The sequence below is a fragment of the Aquila chrysaetos genome, chromosome 25 (assembly GCF_900496995.4).
Source record: "Aquila chrysaetos chrysaetos chromosome 25, bAquChr1.4, whole genome shotgun sequence".
NCBI lineage: Eukaryota > Metazoa > Chordata > Aves > Accipitriformes > Accipitridae > Aquila > Aquila chrysaetos.
In genome coordinates this window covers 3,729,726-3,749,336 of record NC_044028.1, presented here as the reverse complement: position 1 = coordinate 3,749,336, position 19,611 = coordinate 3,729,726, and the positions used below count along the sequence as shown (strand labels likewise).

Here is a 19,611-nt window from a genome sequence, read left to right as displayed (position 1 = left end):
GGAAAAGTCAAGTGCAACGAAGGTGCAGACACAGGCGCCTTCTAATTGGCTCCAAGTAATTTTTTTTTTTTCCTGCGTAAAAATTTTCCTACCATTTGCACCGTTTCCCCCGAATCCTTCTTTAAATGTGACCTTTTCTTTGCTCACATATAAAAAAAGAAAGAAGCAAATTGTGTTCATTTGCTTCAAAACTAGAATTGTGTGCTGACTTGCAAACCAGAAGTCTTTTTTTTTTTTCTGTAACAGAGGTGGACTGGACTGCATTAATAGTGCTGCTCCCAGCATTGTAAAATCTGTCACTTTTATACCAACTCTATACGTAATTGCACTTCCACTAGACCTTTGCATTTTTTTCATGGTTCGGATGCAGTACGTAGTTTGTTGTGAACACTTAAGCACATGCACGCTTGGTGTAGCTTGCCTTTCCTCTGTAATTTTTTTCCATTTTTGTAGAAAAAAAAGCTTTGTTATTCTTCTCTTTTAAAAAAAGTAATTTAAAACCTGTATAGTATTCAAAGCACGCAATGTAAATATTTATTACTCAGAAATTAGTGGAGGGTTCTCCTTTGTGACTAAGTTGTGGTTTTGATTTTTAAATCTTGTTCTAACAGACGTCCCATGCGCGGGTTGGGAGAGGAGCGCCGAGTGTAATGTGTCCAACCCACTCCCTCTGCCCTGATAAACTGTTTTGTTTGGTTTTGATGACTGTTATAAATATCTTTTCAAACCTTTTCTGCTGACCTGTACCTTTAGTTTTGAAGATACCTGTCCAAAGATTGTGTATAGTCTGTTTGAGAACTGTAACCTTACTGCGCTATAAACTTGGGGTTGGTTTTTTTCCATTCGGAGAACTCAGTAATCTTGTATTTGATAGTGGCATTAACACCGTGCACGTGCAAACTGATGTTATACAGCGCAGCAGCAGCTACTTGGTTGCAGTGAGCGCAGCGAGCCCCCCGGTCTGGGAGGCACTGGTGTAATGCTGTAACTCGCTTGCACCGCACATTCAAGATGCTCTTGGACTTTACAAGGGACCGAGAGAACCCACTGCACAGACACGCATCCTACAGCAGCACAGATGTGCACTGTAACTTACAGTATGTAACTTTAAACATAACTTTCAGTACAATGTAGTTACTACTGAGTTGTAGTTACGTGATCCTGTGGCACAAACCATTTCTTACAAGAGGATGCAAATGTACTGCTGCAGAAACAGGGAGCACCAGGCTGGAAACAAGGCAGGCATCAGCCCTGCCTCAGTTTGAGACTACTAAAAGGAACCGAGGGTGTGGGATTTTACTAGCAGAAACCTGATGAGCCGGACAAGTTGGTACCAACTGACCTAAGCCAGCTGGCCATGAACTCGTAAATAATGAGTGCAATTACAATTATTTTCTTCATGCTTTCTTCACATGCTGCCTGTGTGCAGGATTGACAAGAACACTCACTCTTTGTTCTGAACTAGAGACAGCAAAGTACATTGTAAAATACTAGAGGCTATGGTAAGTAGAAAGCAGATATGAATGTGCAGTCTTTGATCTGTGTCCACCCTCCTGGAGTTCTGGATGACTTGGGAGATTTTAAAGAATCATTTATTTGAAAGGATGAAGTTTTGGGGGGAGAGAAGGAATCTCTGCAAGTCTGTGGGTAGTATGTGAAGTGGCACTGGCCGTTCAGGTGCTAACGGTCAGTCTTCCTCCATTGTCCTAACAAGAACAGAAAGCTTGCCTTAGTTCTGTCTGAGCACACCTTTAACTGACAACTGACCCGTAACCGAAGAGTACTCGTTCTGCATTAAAACCACACACGCACCACATTCTTGCCACGTGTACTCTGCAAACAACCCAAACGTGAGTAATGAAGATGCAAGAGTAACTTCCCAGTTTCTGCGACGACGCAACGCAGCAGCCAGCCCTCCGCCTCCGACCTGTGGATGTGGCTGAGGGGAAAAGCGGCGGCAGAGCAGGGAGAGAGCGGTTCCCAGGCAGCGCTGGGATGCTGCAGCCTCACGGCTACTGGAAATCCCTGCGGCTCAAACCCAGGAACGGTCACAGCGGGACAGTGGGGAGGAGGAGGAAGCACAGTTGTCCTCGAGCCCTGTCCATCCATAGGGCGGAATGGCCTCTTCTAAGAGGCATTTTCCAAACAGATTAGTCCGGGAAATAATGTCTCGCACGTGATATTTTCCCTCTGCAAAGGGGAATGGGTGTTGCGGAGGCTCCAGTTTCTCTGTATGTGTGAGTTCCTCTGTCCTTCCCTTCTCCCTTCCACTCCAGTTTGTTTCAATGCTTTTTTAAGAGCCACTGTTCCCAATCAACTGCTCACCGTAATAGAAATGTCACTTTTTCTCACAGTATTTATTCCTTACAAAATCTTGTGTGACATGCTAGGTTCCCATGGATGTAGCTGATCATTTTTATTTTGTAAATATAATTACCTAACTTTACATTAACTATATCGTAATAAACTATTTTTGCACCACCCTTTGCATCCTGTGTAGTGAGACGTTTCTTTCAAAAAGGACACTACTACAGGAAGAATGGAGCAGAGGCCAGAGCCTGAAAACGAGTGAGCTGTTTGCTTTTGTAGTCACACTTGACAAAGAAAATGCAACAGGTAGCATTTTAATAGCAACAACACCTTTAAAGTAGTGTAAATCTAATGCTGCTGAACAGGATTTACTAGGGAATGACCTTTCTCAGCTTCTTCCATAGTTGCTACACCACAGATAACAGTAATGCTTTTTCCCCCAGACCCATGCCAACTTTCTCAAACAGAACAGATCAAATCTGCAATCTGTTGGTTACTCCATGTATCCTAAATAACACCTAAGGATCTACATGAATTTTTTAATGATTTGGCTCTTTGGAACAACCAACCCACAAGGACTGTCTGGAGTGCAAAAACCAGAAGATGATGTGGAGCTTTTCTGTGAAAGTAGTTTATTTAATAGTGCCAGTCACAGCACTACTGTATCAAGCAAAACTGGTAACAAAATGTTAAGACCTTTTTTAATTTTGAGAGATTTTAAGGCACTTTGTATTTGGTATAAAGTAATTCTTACACGGACGCTATTCAGAGTTTTGAAATTCTTAGGTTTACAGCCATCTGTGTTCCACCCTGAGCTGTAGGGACAGAGATCTTTCTTACCTTCCTCCCTCTTCACTCACTGTCCCCCACCCTGCTGCTGCCAACACAGGCGGCCAAAGTCACCGGACCAGACCAGGACACGACGTCCCGCCACCTGAATGAATCGGGGTTTCCCTCCACTGCTCCACTCCGAAGTCGGTGACCAAACTCCAGCCATGTCTGCTCTCAAGACAAGACCAACTGATCCCTAAGAACTGTTTCTCCCATTTCTTTCCAGATTTCCCTACACTTGCTTGCTGGAAGATGAGCTGTCATTAGTATCTGCTCATGCTTTTATGCTGGAGCTCTGCTAATCTTAAACCAAAGGAAAAGTGTACACAATCAAAACATATTTCTAATTTCTGCCTTCATATTTGCCACAAATTTCCTTTTACAAACTTCCAACAGTTAATGCCAACAAGAAACATAACTAAGGTGCTTAATGTCTCTATCCAAACTCTAGCTTTGCTGCAGCCCTCTTAACTCTTCTTTAGAGTTACTGACATAGGGGAACCAATGGGCTACAATTCCATTCTACAATATCCCAAGTTGGAAAATGTCCATTTCACCGTTGAAACACCTACCCAGCACCATATGAACACACCTTGTCTGCGCCAGGGCACGGCAACGAGCCTGACCATGGTTTTAAGCTCTATGAATGCAGTCCTATCACAGCTATCCTCACAAAATGACTCACTGAACAGCTGGGTCATTCCCTCCAGCACGGGAACGACCCACAGCAAGGAACCTGCGGCACTTTAGGGTAGAGAGCACTTTGCTTCTCTGGAGGAGCTTACCTAAATTACACCCAGATGGATAATAGAGTGATGTCTATACATAATAATAAAGTCCATGAATGCTATCTGTTGAGTACTCCACCAGCCCTGTGAGGCAGCTTAATCATTTGTCGTCTTTAGAAAAAAACCTGTAGTTGATGGGATTGTACTCTTCCCAAATCCTTTCAAACTCATCCAGAAAAGGCTTCACGTACTCGGCGTCCTCCACGACCAGCACGTTCTCCCGGTTGTTCTGGATAGCTTGGGTCGTCCAGTTGAGGGAGCCTGTGATGAGCATCCTCCTGTCCACGACAGCAAACTTGTGGTGCATGTAACCGTCCTCCTGGTCGTGGCGCACCTGGATCCCTACAAAGACACAACCAGGCCTTTCAGCGGTAACCGAAGCTGTCACCCAGGCCACAGCCACCCCGAGCGCCGTGCCCTGCCCCGCACAGGCCCCTCGCCTCGGCGAGGCCGCCTCACCGGCGTGCCGGAGGAGGCCGATCTGGGAGCCCGGGAGCCCCATGTACTGCGCGTCGGTGACGACGCGGACGCGGACGCCGCGGCGGTGAAGGAGCTGGACGGCGCGGCCCAGCTGCGGGCTGGAGAAGGCGAAGAGGCAGATCTCGAGGGAGCGGCGGGCGGAGAGAAGATGGCGCAGGAGGCGGCTGAGGGAGCTGTCGACCCGCGGCAGCGGGCAAGGGCAGGGCCGGGCCGTCGTTCGGAGCCCCGCCGCCTCGGCCAGCAACGCTTCGGTGCAGCTGGGCCGTGAGGGGAAGAAGAGCACCTCGCGTACGGGGGGACGCCGCCGCCGCCAAGCCGCCAGGGCCACGGCCAGCACCGCCGCCGCCGCCGCCGCCAGCGCCAGGCCCGCCCGCCGCGGCTGCTGCGCGCCCGCCGCCCACATGCCCGCGGCCGCCTCCCCCGCTGCCGGCCCGGCGCATGCGCAGTCGCTCCGAGCAGGCGAGCGCCTTTATGGCGGGAAGTTTCCTGAGGGAAACCACCGCCGCCGCCGCCGGGTGTGGAACGGCCCCCGAGCCGACCGCCCTCTCGGTTCCGTGGGGGCTTGGCCTGCTCCGGGGTGGGGGGGAAAGGTGGCTGGGTGCTTCTGGATGCACCGAGGAGCTGCTCCAGACCAGGCTGCAGCTGAGTCGAACCCTTCCCCGAACACCAGCCAGCTCCACTGCATCTACTCAAGGGATCCTTTAAGCCGGATCCTGCCTGGCCGAGGGGGCACGGGGGTGGCAGAATTAAGGCAAAAAGGCTTTGGCTCTAAGTGCAGCTCAACCAGAGACCCTGGGTCTCTGCTCTGTCAGCCTGCAGCTGCGGCGCTCACCGCTCCCACCTCCCTCCCAGGTATACGCTGCTCGGCCACGCAGAAAAGGAAATCATGCCAGAATAAAGAAAGATCCTGCTTTAATCAGTTTGTCTTTAAGGCGTACCGTTTAGAGGGAAGGAGGGTGGTGAAAGATGGCTGCAGACAGGCTTTTTTGTTAATTAAGTAGTGCTAAGAGGAGCGTGCACATTCCAGCTATCGCCGACGGCAAAAGGAGCGCCTGCGGCCTAATCTGCGAGCTGCGGGAACTTGCCCAGACAGTTATTTGGTAATCCCACATATAGATCTGTTCTGGCAGGCAAGCACATCTGGTTTTAGGCTACGCAGGAGCCCTGGGTTCACAGACTTCAGCAACTCTCCCCCTTCTTTCCTGTGGGTATTTTACACGTGTTAAGTTAGTGGTTCCCTTGACCTGGCTCAAAAACTGTATGTTACCCAGAGCCTGGCTGTCTGTGACACAGCTCTGTTTCGGACCAGAACACTGCGTACAACTGACCGCTCACACAGGCACATGGAAGAAGAGGGTGAAACCTCAAGCTTGACCTTGCGATCACTGTTTTGGAAGAAACCACACCTCTGTTCAGAAACATGGGCTTTTCTAACGGGTGCTTATGCACCAACTGCGGGTTAGATAGAGACTAGGTTTTAGTGTTAGGATTGCTTGGGAGAGCTATTCTTAAACAGAAACAGTTCAGCAGTCAAGAAGGTCTAAATGCCAAATAATGTCTTACCTGTTGTGTTACACAGCTCTGAATTGGACCAGAATAGCTTTCCAGTAGAAGAATGAAGAGCACTAGGATCACATATAAGGCAGCCACAAGAGCAAGCACCGACCTAGCACTGGAAATTCTGATTTACTAGCCCATGCTTTTCTAATTACTTTTGTCACTTTTATCCCACTGGCAGTGGGCTTTGTTCTTCCCTCATGACTAGCACCCAGCACAGAGGAAGCAAGATGCATATATTATTCAAAGCTTCCTTTCCTGTGGACAGAGCTTGAGCACCTCTTTTGTCTCATGTTTCCTTACTGACAGTTGGGAAATGCAAGCCTTTTTGTGAACCCTGAAATTAAATGAGTGGTTAGTTTTTGAAGTAACAGAGTAATGCCTTTTTCCAAGCATCTGTTTGCAGTTTGAATATCCTGCAGTTGTTTATGTCCAGTCAAGCATTTTCAATTAACGTATCTGAGCATCTCTTGCTCCATATGTACAAGAAACTAATAGATACAAAGTTAAGAGGAAAAGACCTGTTAAATTCTGTAAATCAGATCAAGGCTAAGATGCAGGAATTACCTTGTGGATCAACTGCTGCTTCCCCCACCCCAACACACACACACATTGAAAATCAACACAAAACTAGGCTTTGTCCATTTTACAAAAATAGCTCTTAATGAGATTTAATGCCTGTCGCCATTTTACAGATGTTCCAGACAAAAATCAACCTGCATATTTTATATATAAGAACAGAACTCATGACAAGTTGGAACATCCCCTCTGAGCTTGAGTCTTGTTTGAATGAGTGTAGAAGGTCACCTGGTAAAACCTGCCTCTAGCTTGTTAAAAATGTCTATAGTAACGTCAAGTTTTCCCAATAATGATCCAGAAAAAAAAAAAAAAAAGACAAAGACTTCACAACAGAAACAGTAATTCCTTACAATACAGATAAGGAATATCTGTTTAGGTAATTAAAAAAATGCACCAATGTTTCCATGAACTATTAAGCAAAAATGGCTACTCTAGAGTTATATAAGAAGGGAGCACCTACAGGTTGGATCTTTTCTGCTTAATTTAATTACGAAGCTAGAAAACTATTTCTGAAGACAAAGGAACACCAGCAACCTTATCCTGGTGAGGTTATCTTCATTACCTGGAAGTTTTGCAACCACAGGCAAAACAAGGCGAGTATTTTACCCTCTAGAGAGGCAAGCAGGCTGCATTTTGAGACTTCTTATATTACAATTCTCCCTCCCAGACAAGATTTCCAAAGCAAATGCTGAAACTGTCTCAAGTTAAGATATAAATAAATAAAGTGGAGTGACAGGACTCTGATAGGATATCCTGACTTATGCTACAGCAGAAAATAGTCTCTTCTTAAATCCGAGCATAAAGTGGTTCGAAGTAATTTACATGTGAGCCATACCCTGTGACGTGTCACTTATTTTTGGTTCTTCTCTTGCACATTTAGGAGATTTATGTGGGATTCGGAGAGATTAACTATATCCACTCTCAGGAGTTCTGGACGTTGTCACAGGTATCCGAGTCTTGCCAATGAAATCTAAAACCGAGGTCTACTGCCACACCATAATGCTTAATGATGACAGTAGGGCATCTTAATTCCCGCTGATTCTTTGAGTGTTGCTGTATTTTAGTCTTGAGTGTGGAGGTCTAGATTTAGAGCTGAGTTTCAGGACAGACAGCAGCATTATTTATTAGCACTTATTAATCCAGTCTCACAGCAATTAGAAAAGACTTGAGTCACTCTTCAAGTTAGTTTGAGGACCAGAAGAATAGTGATGAAGTTTCACTATCCGCCTAATGCACATGCTGCAGGCTCAGCAGTGGTAACTCTGGGTTCCCTGCGATTATCTGAAGGCAGCAAGTGAGGTTGGGCACCCTTTAGTTCCGGGACTCTGAGGACGTTGGGCTGCGAACTGTTGACATCAGGTGGGACTTGTATGTCTTGCTCAGGCCAGTCATCCAGAACTTGAGAAGCTTGACATTGTCCTCCTCTGCAGCTCCCAGAATGCTCAGCAGTTTTTGGGTATCCTCCTTGGGTCTGCTGTCCACTTTAGTGAATTTAAAGAGGACCTTCACTTTACTGCAGAAACAAGAAACTCCTGTCACTACTCCAATGGACTTGCATGCATCAAACAGGAGTGAGCAGTAGCTGTAGCTTCTCTTGGTACCTATTGCAACTAAATGTTAATAAAAGCTTCAAACAATATTCCATGGAACCTACTCTCATGCTTTGAATGAAGAAGGTGGGGGGAAGAAGAGTACAAGAAAAGGGGGGATTAGTTAGGGGGCTTACTCATTTTCAGTAGTAATATGCATAGTTTTAGTTTGTTTTTTCATTCTAGCGGAAAGTAAAACAATTAATTGTGACAACTGAGAATCTCCCTGGGAGACACACCTAGTGCCTGTCTGGCCTTCAGGTAAATTCACAAAATTGTAATGTTCCATGAATTATTTCACACGACTATCTGGTCTTCCTTTATAACTACTTGCACCTTTGAAATGTAGTGCCTGAAGGTGCAACCATGACATCTGTTTGGCATGTTATCTGTACTGGAATATAGCGCGCATTGACAGGCATAGATGTATTTGCATACTTAATCCTCATAATGTATGTAAGGCAGACAAGTATTGTCATGTAGGTAACCTACAGATGTGTGAACTGAAGCGTAAAGGTTAAGAACTGCTGAAAGCCAAAAAGAGAGTCAGGACTAGAGTAGAAGGACTTTGATATTCTTAGCTCCCAACAGCAAAGCCAACTACTGTCAATACTACAGCAGAAGTTACTTGACTGCAAGTTTGTCCTGTACTCTGCTGTAAACGTTCCAGGATTAGTGCCAAAGCTGTTTTCTCTGAAAGCAATGTAGTTGTACTTACTTCATCCATTCCTCCTTCAGGCAAACAAGGCACTGATCCACAACATCTACAGAAAGGTTCTGGTTGGTCAGGGCAGCTTCGATCTTGTTCAAGATTGTTGGGCCAACTACAAGATCAGGAAGAGGGGAAAATGGGTGAGAAAGAGGACACACATGTTATAGGTTACCTGCTCACACCCTTACTAGTAATCGTTAGCAAGGACTAGTCCATTTATTCTGTGACCTGGGCCTGAATACCTGCTGGAATTACAGACAAGAATACACATTTGTTCTACCTCTTACTCTGTTCAAGAGCACTAGCCTTCACTCATGTTTCATAGTACTTTGGTCTGGTGCATTAATGCAGCTTGCTCTATATGCAGAAAGCTACACTATTAGTAACAGCACAGCCAATTTCAACACAGAATTTGGCTTGATTAGTCACAGACAATAATATTCCTCGAGTCAGGAAGAAACCTACCTATTCTACAAGGTGAAAAAATATACCCCCCGGTGGCCTGCCTTGATTTAATTTCAATGGAAGAGGAGCTAAAGACCATCCCACTAGAAAAACACCTGACCCAAGAAGCAACATGGAATTTTGTGAAGGATCCTGGGATCTGCACACAGGTTCAGGGACCTTTGTTTTCTTCAGACCCACTTTTAAACTGAAGTTGTTTAGATTTTGTTGTTTCTAGTCCCATATCAAAAGCTCACTAAACAATACAAAGTTATGAAAAATCTTCATGCCTTGTACAACATACATTCATATATATAAAAATATAAAACCTCAACTTCAAAGTCTCCACTTACTCTTGATTTAATGTTCCTCTTGTTAAGGGCAGTTCCAGGATATAGTATAAAAACAAACGGACAACCAACCCAAGGCATTCCTTTCCCGGACTGCTTTTTGGAATTCGCTAGGAGGCTATTTTCCCAGCAGTCTGTGGCCTAATAAGTTTGATGCTGTGATGGAGAAAAGACCTTTCAGTGACTATTTTTGTCCAGAAGATTCTGGACATGCCACTGGTTGGATGGAAAGTAGAATACTGTAATTATACATGTGGGATCTACAACAGAAAGAACACTACAGAGAGAGTAAGTCTCTGCTTTGCATTGCACCTGTACGTTCAGAGGACAGAGCAGAAATAATTAGTGACCTGCCAAGTGTTTTGAGACAGTCAATGAGGCCAATTCATCTAAATGAAGACTTTCCAGAAAACATGAGACTGATGGGCCTGACTCAAATCACACCTAGGTGCAAGTGCTCAAGTCCTTGAACAAAGTAGGCAAAAAAAAAAAAAAAAAACCTAGGCATTTCTGTATCAGTCATACTTGTCTATCAAGTGGAACACAGGAGATGAGTAATGTCACAGTCCTTATAAGCCAGACATATTCAAAATAAACACACAAGTATTCCAGGATAGAAAACATTCATTGTGGGTTACAGAAGAATTTCCCCATAATTGCTACTATACACATTACAGAATTTGTTACTCATTTCTGAAAATTAATAAGCAAAATGCTGATCCGGTAAAGCAAGCCCTTTATAATTAAACAGACCTCAAGTAACAGTAACCCAGTTCTATTCAGACTTCCTTAAGGGCCAGTACATGAACAGCATAAAAAAAACAGTTAAAGATGATCTTTTAACCTCAGTGATATGGGTTCTTTCTGCTTTCAAATCACCCACCTCGATCTGCTGCAACAGGGCTACCACTGGTGACAACAAACTCATACTTGTTGAGGGACTGCTCATCATCAAACAGAGTTGGGTAGAGACTGGACCGGGTAGCAGTGCGAACTTCCACAAGGACCGCAAACTCTAGAGCAACAAGAGCCCAAAAGAACATGAACTGTACGAGCCCAGATTTTAAAATACAGCTACACACCCTGCTCCGAGAAAGCACAGCTCTGTCAGCTTACAATATTTGGCCCAGCATTAATGTTTCCTCCACAGGCACCAGGACTGTCAGCTATAGTATGATCAGTGCTTAAAGCAGGTGTCACACCTTTCAACTACTGCGCAGGCAAGGGTATAGGGAAAAAAAAAAAAAATTAAGCGGTACAGGTTTTGGTTCATGCAGCATTGTTAGACTACCTGCCAATACTTAATTTAAAAAAAAAAAAAAAAGTCATCTTGTGTCCTTTAACATAAGATGATAGGGAAAGAAGAGGGTTCTACAACAGGTTCTTACCAGATGATAATATGTGGGATGGGATTTGGACGTGTGGGCTAAGCCCTAGGAAGTTACACCGATACGCCTCTTCATACTGGTCACTGTAGGGGATGATCCGCACACAACCAACAGGCAGCATAGTCTAAAGAAGGAAGGAAACATGTCAAGAGAAACACTGGAGCTAAACCAGTAAAGTACCATTTTCTCCCTGACTTCCACGGCCAGTCAAGACTTGGAGAACTGCTCAGGCAGATGCTCCTGATTTTGGGGATCAGAAGTATGTTACTCAGCTTGAAAGACTATGCAGTTGCTGAGGACAATGAAGACATCCAAAGGTTGGGGTTTTTTTTAGGTTTGTTTTGGGGTTTTTTTGTTTGTTTGTCTCCCTGCCCCAAACCACATCATTTAACACACATTCTCCAAAAGATTACATGTCAGAGACAGCCTGGGCTACTACAGAAATATATGTAAAAATATGCAGACAGGAAACAAAGGAAAAGGTTTCTACCCGTAGCACATCAAAAGCAGATTGGACAAGATCCATGTCTCGAGCTTTCCAGATAACCTGGTTCCCCATCAGAACATGCCAAGCCAGCATGCGGAATGCTGATGCCCCAAGAACCTGGAGGAGAAAAAAAAAAAAAAAAAAAAAAAGAAACAAAAAACATTCTGCATTGATTATGAAAATTAGTGAAATGTCCAGTTTGCCCTGTGAAATACATGAGTGCCACCTAAGAAAATGGCTAGAACTGAACAACAGAAACAAACACGAAAATTTAGCAGGTCTCGTGCACAGAGTAATAGCTCTAAACCACAGCACCAAGATCGAGTATTTCTTCGACAGGTACGAAAGGCATCCGACTGTCATGGCAGAGCGATATGCACCCCCATCTCTGGTTTCAAGAACAAACAGCAGCAAAGTACCACTTTGCCAACATGCCTAATCAATGATCCAGTTCACTATCAAGCACACTAAGAGAACAACAGTTTCATTTCTAGGTTGCTCCAGATTCTTCAGTGCTCTGGCTAGACTGCATCAATCAGCCCACTTGCTGGCCAAATTAACGGTTTTGTTAAGATGGACACGGGCCTGTTTGGAACGGGACCGAACAACTTCTATTAGATGACAACAACTTTCAGGCATTTCTCTGATCTGGGTTATGTTCACAATAGTGATTCAGGCACAGAAGATGAAACAATGTTCTCACACAAGCCTCCAAAGGCACACACTTGCAATACAGTGATGTAGTTCAATAGCTTCAAGCATTCTAAATTGGGAGACAGTAGAACAAAAGGAGGCTAAAGACATAAAGCAGGTATTTGTCAGGAGCGTCCAGGAAAACAAGCTGGTGTGAAAACAGACTGCGGGTCAAATGCACTGAACCTTCCCCCTCAGTCAGGTAACTCGAAGCACTAGATAAAAGCTAGATCTGTACACAACCATTTGTTTTGTTTGTCAAGGATTTTTTTTCCCTCTGAAACACTTTTGGTTTAGGCAAATAATACTTGGCTTTGAAGATGCTGCACAAACTCTGTATTAAACTACTGTCGCTGCTCTTGGGAAGATGAAAAGTGCAGCATTTGAGAGAAATCATATGATCCCATCCCACATGACCGATGATCACTAGAGGCCCATGTGATCTCAGAGGAAGGGAGCGTCCTCAGAGACGCAGTTAACACCGTGCTACTAGCTGTGCAGGCACTGTGTTGAACACAGAACCAGCAAAGAAGTGCAGACTGCGGGAAATAAATGTATCTTTTCAAAAAACATTATCAGGAGAAAAGAGGTTGTTAGCTTTTGAGTGCAGCATCAGAGTAACTGCTCCTCTCTTACCTGTCTCATATGCCTGAGAGAGCGAAAGACAGACAACCTTCTATGAGCTACATTCCAGCTATTGCAATCTGGCATCAGAGAAGTTTCAGGTGAGCATTTAGATAGTTCCTGCCCTTCCACAACATCTGGCTGGGAAGAAGGCTTCTCTTCTTCCTCAGAACCATCCCAGCCTTCCGACTCTTCTTTCAGATCTAGCAAAAAAAGGCAGAGTGGTTATAAAAATTGCTGCTCTCTAGGAATGGGAACTGCCTTACAAGTGCCTACACATGCTGCAGCCAATCGATTTTGGCTGTTTGTGGGAAGACAGAGTTCAGAACACAGTAACTGAAAGTACTAGCATCACAGACACACCTGAAGTGTTAATGAAGTTTATTAGTTCAGACATAAGATAACCACTGAAGGGTCAAGAAGGAATTTTCATCTCCTACAGAACACAAAGTCACATCTTTTGACCAGCTACGTGTTCTATATCCGTGTTTTAAAGGTCATGGCCAAAGCTTTGAGGCAGGTTTTGTAGATTCTAGTCTAAATGGATTAATAAAATAATTCAATGCAAGAAAAAATTATGGTCCTTTATATTACAGAAGTTTTGTAGAAAAAGGAGCAAGAAGTCCATATGTTGTGACTGCAAATTCTTCTGGCTGTAGAGATTCACTGGGAGGGCCAACTCAGCCAGAGAGAACAATAATCATGATGATGCAACATTGCTACTCAAGTAACAAACACCACGTGTGTGCAGAGAGCCTACGAGGCCAAGGGCCTTGATTTCACATTCATGTCAGAGTCATCTCCTTATGGGAGAGTGCATCAGCTACTGCAGAGACTATCACTAGGGTCAAGTTGATGAGAGATGGCTGTGCTTATGATGCTGATGAAAAGACTTGGTGTTTTACTATCCAAAGCATTCTCAGAGGGTTTTCCAGCTCTGGAAACGTCTATCTCACCTGCAAGTTTTTCCATCTGAACGAGGGTGTCTTCTGTTGGTGCTCCTTCCAGAAGCTTCTCTGTAAGTCGGCTACCGCAAGCTTTCAAAAGCCTGGAGACATTGAAAGAAAGAGAAATAGCATTCATTAAGCCTGCTTGCTAGGTGCAAAAAACTTGGTGCGATGAGGTCAACAAAAAATTCAACCACCAACCAATTTCTGTCTCCTTTCAACACATCACTATGCTTTCCTTGGTGTGGTAACTATCAACATATCTCACAACCACTGCCACTCCAAGTCACCGAAAGGCCTACCATTTTGCAATTACTTTGTGCAACATACTTGTTCCCCATCCAAGTCACATGCCAGTGTTGCAACCCTCTCTGTGGCATCTTTCCAGGGAAGTTGGATGAGCAAGTCAGGCACTGGAGCAACTGGACTCCCACAGACGTACTACTGTGCTAAATGGCTGCACCTCCCACACTGCCTGTCACAATACACAGGCACTTCCAGGTGAACAACCACTGTATTTCAAGTGTGGATCCGACACACAACACACTGGGCGTAGGAGCATCTTTTCTTGCTTTCTTCCATACTTACTTTTATACTGTAAAGCCCTTCCATCTAGATACACATGGCTTCCATTAGCAGCCACATTAGTAGGTTTACTTCACAGCAACAAGAAATTTTTTTTTGTCCTAAAGGCATCAACAGGCTGCTGTCTTTCTGTGCTTAGCTCCTTCCCATTCAGAGACTACATAGCAAAGTCCAACTTACTAGGTCAAGAAAAAATACCCAAACACTCAAATCACATTTCCACCCTTTCAGAATATGACAATATTCTCTTCATGACGGAGCTGTAGAAGCTAGATACACAAGTGGCATTACCAAGCAAAGGAAGTATGCAAACATGCCCACAAGTTTTCATCGTTGGTCAGTGACGTTAAGGAGCGGGCTGCATTGCCGTTCCGCTGGTGCAGGAAGGGAGTGAAGGCTGTGTTCATCCGCTGGGCACGCTGAGGGCACCCATACTGCTCTGCTTCAAACACCTACACCACAGAAGAAGAGCAGTATAAGAGACTGAAAAAGATAAAATGCTTACCTAAAGCTGAGCCAAAAAACGCAACAAAAATACGAAGTGAAAAGGCAGCGTCACAGACCATCATCCAAAATACATTGTAAATTATGGGAAAAGAGAGGGAAGGGACATCTTATTCTTCGATTGACTAAAATTATCATTAAGTAACACTTGTGCTCCAAAACCATTGTCCTTCACAACTTTAGTCACTTAAATTTCTAACAGAGCTACTGTCTAGCAGCTAGGTCTGCGAAAAGTGTTATGAATGGTTTAAAATGAGAGAGGCACCCTTCTCTCCTACACCCCCCAATTCACACCATCCTCTTATCCCTTGCGTCAACCTTAATGACCACCCTGGCTGCAAAGAACTGGATCAGCTTTTTGACTCGGCTGTAAATCAACTACCATAAAGTTTTACTATCGTTGAGTCAAATGGACTCTGTGCACTGACCTACCTTAAGTGCTTTGCCCTGAAGCTCATCAATGATGCCTCTGATTTTTCCCAACAAGAAAGGCCAGGAGTTGATGAGGTAAATCCGGTCCATCATGATAGTGATGATGCTGTACCAGCGCTGGAAACCTCGAGCCAGGCTGTCTTTGATAAAGAAGGTGTGGCTGAACACAAAACCATGCTGTTCATCTCCGAAAAAAATAGGGCCTTCACGTCCTGGGCAGACCTGAAGGGGAGGGACATATACACCGAAGTAGTTAAGCACATCATGCAGCTGAAACAATAATAAACTGAACAAAGCTTCCTGCTCTTTAACACATACTTGGTGAATAAAACAAGCCTCTTTTAGGCTACTATCCAAAACCCAGGGTCAAACAGATCTCCAGAGGTACCCTACAAACACTACAAAAACGTCAATTTAACTGTATTTTAAGAATTCAGCTCTATTCAACTACGATACTGTTAAGAATCCACAAGGGATTTTGATGAACCTGACACATGATCAATCTGTAAGATTCTCCCTTCACTTCCATGAGATGCTGAATGTTAATGGTCTACAAAGATCAAGTATTTCTTGGCACTAAACAACAGATTCCAATGTTTTTACAAAAACAGTTTATCTTACAAAGAAAAACAATAAACACATAGGAGCAAAAAAAAGGAAAGGGAAATTTTTGGTCTCGCAAGCTGAGAGGAAGGAACCCCCAAGGTTATCAAAGATCAATCTTAAAAATTACCACCAATCCCAGAATGAACAGACTTGTGTGTGTCTGTCTTTCCACCTCCATTCCCTCCTTGTTTCAGGCTGCACAGAGCAACCAGGATCAGCAAAGCACCATCTTGGATTTGAAACAATACATAAGGCCATAAACAGGTTTTCTCCCTGTACTCCCAAGGCAGTTACCTCACAGCTCAGACTGCGAACACAGGCCTGGCGCACGATGCTGAACAGCTGGGGGTGGTTTGGGTGTTGGTGACTGACGTACTTGATTGAAGTTTCTTTGTCGTGGCTGACATATCCAGGATGTCCTCCTGCAAGAGAGCGGCAACCCTGAAGATAGAAAAGCAAATCCAGCCATAAATGAGCATGCAGTTATCTAAGGTTTCCAAAGGCCTCTGCACATTCCCTTCAAAACGTAGGAAAACGTTACTTACTCAAATACTTAGAAGACAAGAAATATGAGTCAGGGTCAGGATTTGAACCCAGCTCCTCACACAGAACTCTGTGCGATACACTTCCCCTACTCTTATGCTCATTTTTCACTATTTAATTTGATTGTGAACTTGGTGCTGGCTCTACAAGCGGTAAAATTTGGTTAACAGCAGCTGTGAAACCAACTGGCCTAATAAAACTGGCCATAACCTAAAGGAAAGTAAATCACAAATACCTCAGAACAAGTACTAATAGTAGACAAGTGTGAGAACAACAGAGAACATATATTTTCTCTATCGTTTTAATTGCTTTTGCATTTTTTTTTGTTTCCTAATCAATACTGTTCTTAAAATTACTACTAATAAATGACGAAACCTAATCTAACAAAGTAAGTGCTCTTCAAGGATGAGGAAAGCACTTCTCAGCCACAAGGGAATAACAGATCACAGGGCTTAAAGAGACCTCAAGACACCATCTTGTCAAGGTCTATACACTCCACAACAGTTCCTTCATCCTCTTGTCATGGATCATTACAGTTCATGAGGACTTAGAGGTCTTCTGGTACTAGCAGTCACATACAAAACAAGTACACTTCACTTTTTTTTTTTCCCCCTCTCTTAAACCATTCAATTTGCCTTAGAGATTCCAAGAGCCCTTTAGTTAAGCCAAGGACCACTGATGTCTGCACGCAGACCTTCACACTTGCCTCACACATGTCTGACTTCTTTGGCCCTGGGCTGCTGGAATCAGCGCTGGCACCTTCTGCTGGGCTGTGCGAGCGGATCCGGCTGCTCATCTGAATACCACCTTCCTCCTCCTCTGCCTGCTCATTCTGCCCAGAGATGTCCCCACTGCTCGCGCCTTGGGGAAGCGGTGAATGTAGAACCTCAGTACAAAAGAGGGTGCGAGGACCGTGGAGCTCACAAAAATGGCAGAGGGCAACAATAGCATTCATAGTGAGAGCTCAGCACATGCGCCAGGCCTCCTGCAGGCAAGGGAGAAAGCACACACTATCAGCACAGCAGATATTAAAGCATCTCTTAGGCCCGACTGGTGCCAGTCCTGCTCTGTATCCTTCCAGGAGTGGCTGGCCTTACGCTTAGCCTAAGCGACCAGCACAACTCCACCACGCAGTGCCCTGAAGAAGGACCGAGCCTTCGTGCCCTGGTGGGACGGGACTAGAGCAGATCGATCCCCCCGTGCCCGGGTCCCTGACTCTGAGCCGGGTACATCGCAGGTCCCACGGCGGTGGAACGGGACCGGGCCGGACCCCCCCTCCCCGTGCCCGGACACCTCCGGCCTCACAGGGACAGGCTGGGGTCTGACAGACCAGACCTCCCTGCCGAGCCCGGCGCAGCTTCCCCAGAGGCCTCAGGCCGCAACGGGTCGGGACCGGCCCTGCTCAGCGCCCCCAGACCCGAACGCCTCAGGCCCAGCCGGACCCGGACCCAGGCCGGCCTCCCCTTCCGGGCCCCAACCTCCCGGCTCCGAGACCGGCCCGGCCCGGCCCAGCCCAGGCTCCCCGTACCCGGACGCCCGCGGCCCGGTCCCAGCTCACCGCGGCTCCGGGCTCCCCCGCCCCGGCCCGTCCCGGCCCGTCCCGTGTCAGCGGGCGCCTGACACAGACTGACCCACCGGCCCGTACCATCCCTACCGGCAGCTGGGGGGGGGGGGGGGAGAAGAGGGGCAGACAGCTTCCCGGCTGCCCACCCGCCGCCGACAGGGAGCGGCAAGAAGACGGAGGAGAAAGCGGGAGAGAGGGAGGAGGAGGAGGAGGCGGCCGTTCGTACCGCCGTACCGAGCCGGTCCTTCCCGCCGCTCTCCCGAGGAGTCCGCTCCCCCCCCCCCCCGGGTGCGGCAGTGACTCGGCCCACGGCCGCCCTGTCCACAGTGGCTGGGCAGAGCTATTACCTCTAGACCAGAGGGGGGAGTTGAGAAGATCCGGGAGACGCCTCCTTCCTTCCCTCGCTATCCCCTGCCCCACCGCAGATACCGGACAACGTTGTCGCAGCCTCGAGATCCGAGAGGGGACGAGCCGCCGCCTACGACCCCGCGGGCGCTGCACCGGGAGCGGGCTCCGCTCCACACCACCACCCCCCCTTCCCCCGCCAAGTAGTGCGGGCCGCATGGCGGGTCACGTGACCGGCGGCCTCCGAGAGGGGACGCGGGGCGGGCCGTGCGCAGGCGCCGTGCGCGGGCGGGGCCCTGCTGAGGCGAAGCGGCCGCCAGCGCCCGGGCTGGGGCGGCGGGGCCGGGGTCGGCGGGTCCCGGGCGGTGGAAGCGGGGTCGTAACCGGGTCCCGCAGAGCCCCTTTTCCCCTCCCGTCTGCCCCACAGCAGGCTGGGCCCCAGTTCTCCGTTAAAGACACTGAGTGCAAGGACGGGCGGCAGCCATCATCTGCTTTAATTCCTTAAACTACTTAGAATGTGAGATTAGGGCAGAGGAAGGCTTCCGTGAAGTATTCTCGTTCCCCACTCCGTTTATAAAGCAGTTGTAGCACGAGATTTACACAGGTAAAGCCCAGGTTAGAAGGGTGAAGGAAGGGAGCAGACACTGGGAGTTACACAAGCCAGTTCTACGCTCTTCAGTAGAGATCCCCTCTCCATTAAACTACTTCAGTTTTTCTTTAGGGTATCAAGTTTTATTAGAGGATTATTCATCTCTAGAAAACCATGATAGATAAACCAAAGTCCATGTGAACTATTAATCCTTTCAGGCTTCAAATATAGTACTGGATTGCCCCCCCCCCCCGCCCTTTACATTTGAGTTTTAAATATCCGAGGCTGAACAAAAGCAGTAAATCTTCCACAAGATAACAGCATAGATCATTCAGCTGAGTAACACTTGTACTTAAATCCCAAGAAAGACCAGCTATCACTGATACCACTACAATATATGCCTCTGGATCCAAGCAGCCATGCATGGACTAATAATTATGCCTCTAAAGAAAACAATACTCAGATGGTCAGCAAGACGGACAATTATTGTAACACAAAGATCAGATATGAATGGAAGCATTTGATCCAAAGTCCAGCTAATCCTGGAGCCCATCTCGGTCAAAGACCTGTAGCAGCACTTCCCAAGGAAGGCACGCTGTTGGCACAAAAAGAACTACGATTTCTACTCGAGAGAGCTCAGGAGAGCTCCGAGAATCCACCAGAA

At 46.3% G+C, this 19,611-nt stretch overlaps 2 protein-coding genes across 9 annotated transcripts; both read right to left on the bottom strand.

Annotated features, from left to right (window-relative positions):
* Positions 1–2,921: 2,921 nt before the first annotated feature.
* On the bottom strand, positions 2,922–4,812 carry PLD6 (phospholipase D family member 6). The gene is made up of 2 exons (XM_030002194.2): positions 4,389–4,812; positions 2,922–4,271 (listed from the first exon to the last, which is right to left on the bottom strand). The coding sequence occupies exons 1-2, from the start codon at positions 4,810–4,812 to the stop codon at positions 4,030–4,032; spliced, it is 666 nt and encodes a 221-aa protein (XP_029858054.1). The 3' UTR covers positions 2,922–4,029.
* Positions 4,813–5,304: 492 nt separating this feature from the next.
* FLCN (folliculin) lies at positions 5,305–18,538 on the bottom strand. Of its 8 annotated transcripts, none has more exons than XM_041120355.1 (12): positions 18,361–18,538; positions 17,144–17,434; positions 16,201–16,347; positions 15,301–15,522; positions 14,656–14,816; positions 13,789–13,880; positions 12,845–13,035; positions 11,519–11,632; positions 11,029–11,152; positions 10,524–10,655; positions 8,853–8,958; positions 5,305–8,058 (listed from the first exon to the last, which is right to left on the bottom strand). In XM_041120355.1, exons 2-12 carry the CDS (start codon positions 17,402–17,404, stop codon positions 7,857–7,859), a joined length of 1,752 nt encoding a protein of 583 aa, XP_040976289.1. In that variant the 5' UTR covers positions 17,405–17,434; positions 18,361–18,538; the 3' UTR covers positions 5,305–7,856. The 8 variants fall into 8 exon arrangements, with proteins under 8 accessions (XP_040976289.1, XP_040976288.1, XP_029858050.1 ...); XM_041120354.1 differs by lacking the exon at positions 18,361–18,538 and adding an exon at positions 18,240–18,333; XM_030002190.1 differs by lacking the exon at positions 18,361–18,538 and adding an exon at positions 18,240–18,332 and having other exon boundaries at positions 17,156–17,434.
* Positions 18,539–19,611: the final 1,073 nt, after the last annotated feature.